Here is a 2,335-nt window from a genome sequence, read left to right as displayed (position 1 = left end):
TGGGCTGCGTGTGTCTTACAGGCCCCTGGTAAACACCGCACGCTAGCACGGGCCTGACTCACGGACCCGACGGCAGACTCAGATGACAGTCACCCGGCATTTCAGGAAATGCCTCCCCTCCCCCGCCACCCCAAAGTCCCGCGTTCCCTGCCCGCCCGGCAGGAGGCTGGGCTCACACCTACCTCGAGACATGAAGAAGGGGACGCGGAATCGGCCATCGAGCACCCGCTGCCGCAGAGCAGGCAGGCTGGGCCCGTCGAAGGGGAGGGAGCCGCAGACGAGGACGTACAGCACGACACCAAGGCTCTGCCGACAACCAGACAGCACAGTCAGCGCCAGTGCGGCCCGACCGGGCGCCGCCAACAGCACCGGCACCTACCACACGCGACGCACGCGGGCGCCTACCCAGATGTCCAGCTGGGGGCCTTCGTACTCCTTCCCCTCAAACACCTCCGGGGCCGCGTACGGGGGGCTCCCGCACCACGTGGACAGAGGCTCTCCCGACTTGTAGAAATTCCCAAATCCAAAGTCTGAGAGACGAAGAAACAGACGATGTCGTCACGGCGGACACGGCAGGGACCACAGTGTCAAAGCCGCGCGCACAACGAGCAGGGACCGTCACGTGCACGTGCCCCCCACGCCCCCCGGGCCGCACTTCCGGGCGCAGCATGACCCCCACCTGCCAGCTTGATGTCCATGTTGCCGTCCAGCAGCAGGTTCTCGGTCTTGAGGTCCCTGTGCACAATGTGGTGGCTGTGGCAGTACTCCACGGCCGACAGGATCTGCCAGAACTTCTTCCGTGCCTCGCTCTCACGCAGGTGCCCGTTAGAGGTCAAGTAGTCTGAGGGGCGACAAAACTAGTTGGAGTCCCAAACAGTCTGAGGGTGACGAACTAGCTGGCGCCCGCCCCCACCCCGCCCACGAGGCTGCCACTGTCAAGGGCGTGGCTGAAGAACGCTGTGGAATGTGAGTGGGGAGACCCGCACCCTGCAGGGCGGGCTCCTGACATGTGAGTACCATTTGCTTTCAACAGATAATAGAGTGTGGCTTACCAAACATTTCTCCATTTTTTGCAAATTCGGTGACAATGTAAAGCATGTCCTTTGTTTCCATGACCTAAAAAAACAAAGACGTAACATTTAACGCATGAAAAGGCAGCGCACGGGGATCCCAGTGCGTCGTTAACTTCTCCGGGATGAGCGCACGCTTCGTTTGGGGAAAGGAAAGAGAAGAAAACCTTCTGCAACACGGAAGGAAATGAGGGGGTTCCTACTCGGAAAGAGCTTTTAGAAACCAGAAGCGAATTACTCACTAGACTGCCTATCCCGATACGTCCTCACTCTCAATAACGGCCTAAGTGTATCAGAATTCGGTATCATACGAGAGGAATATAAAATAAATGTGACAGACAATAACTCGCTTTGCCCCACCCGGCTCAATGAGCTGGAGGCTACAGAAGTGACAGCGATCTCGAGGGTGCTGCTGGGCTTTCTTCTAGAAGGCTAGCAGGCCAACAGATGACTCGACCCAAAGGCCGCACAGCTGGATAACAGAGAGCAGATACTCCTGCCCCACGTGCCTTAGTGGCATGATTAATTAGGCCACGAGAAGCCAGCCTTGCCGGGTAAGCTACAATAGTCTGCTCTTTGTACTGGCAACGACTCGGCATGTGTCAATAGCAACAGTTAATGTCAGGCACACCTTAAAGTTTCCCTTATTGATCGAGAATTTTATTTCACTATCGAAAAAATGTTTTAAAGGAGTTAAAAACGTAACTAAGAAACAAGGTGAAATTCAGACCTTTGGTCTGAAAGGAGTAAAGCTAACTCGGTTCAGAGGGAGACAGGGAAATGATACATTCTTACAGAAAAAGGTGTCGTCGGGGCTCAAATTATAGTTATTCCTTAAAAAAAAAAAAAGAAAGATACCTTAAAGACAACCGCTTTGACCCCTAATCTGAAAAGAAACGCGGGCAGCTAAGCTAGAATTTCGCTGCCCTCGCCCTCGATGTGTACAGCAGTGACAAACCCAACGACTACAGTTCACGCCTTTCTCAATGAAAAAAAGTGACAGAGAAAGACTGAAGAATGAATGTATTTTAAGTTTTGAAAAACCTCAAGGAAAGAGCTCAGCGCCTCACCCAGGTTCTGGGCCTGGGCCAGCTGGACGGAAGCCAGACGCCGGTGTCCAAACCAGGGTATTAACACTCGTCACTGTGCCCCCGCATCCTGCGTCTCCCACACAGTTGAAGCAGCACACAGAGCAAGGGGAAAATTCACCCCAGGAAAGACTGAACTTGGGACCACGCGGGCAAGGCGTCACTAACTGGGCCAGC

General features: G+C 54.5%; 1 protein-coding gene across 1 annotated transcript in view; it reads right to left on the bottom strand.

Moving 5' to 3' along the window:
• SIK1 (salt inducible kinase 1) overlaps nt 1-2,327 on the bottom strand; it is a 7,943-nt gene extending 5,616 nt beyond the window's left edge. The window contains exons 1-4 of the mRNA XM_023523175.1: nt 1,053-2,327; nt 680-841; nt 406-530; nt 94-306 (exon numbers count right to left, since the gene is read on the bottom strand). Of these exons, the coding sequence (XP_023378943.1) occupies nt 94-306; nt 406-530; nt 680-841; nt 1,053-1,113 (561 nt within the window). The 5' untranslated portion in view covers nt 1,114-2,327. The remainder of the gene's footprint in view (nt 1-93; nt 307-405; nt 531-679; nt 842-1,052) is intronic.
• Nucleotides 2,328-2,335: the final 8 nt, after the last annotated feature.

Source organism: Pteropus vampyrus, unplaced genomic scaffold (genome assembly GCF_000151845.1).
Source record: "Pteropus vampyrus isolate Shadow unplaced genomic scaffold, Pvam_2.0 Scaffold380, whole genome shotgun sequence".
Lineage (NCBI taxonomy): Eukaryota > Metazoa > Chordata > Mammalia > Chiroptera > Pteropodidae > Pteropus > Pteropus vampyrus.
This window is presented reverse-complemented; position numbering and strand designations above follow the sequence as displayed.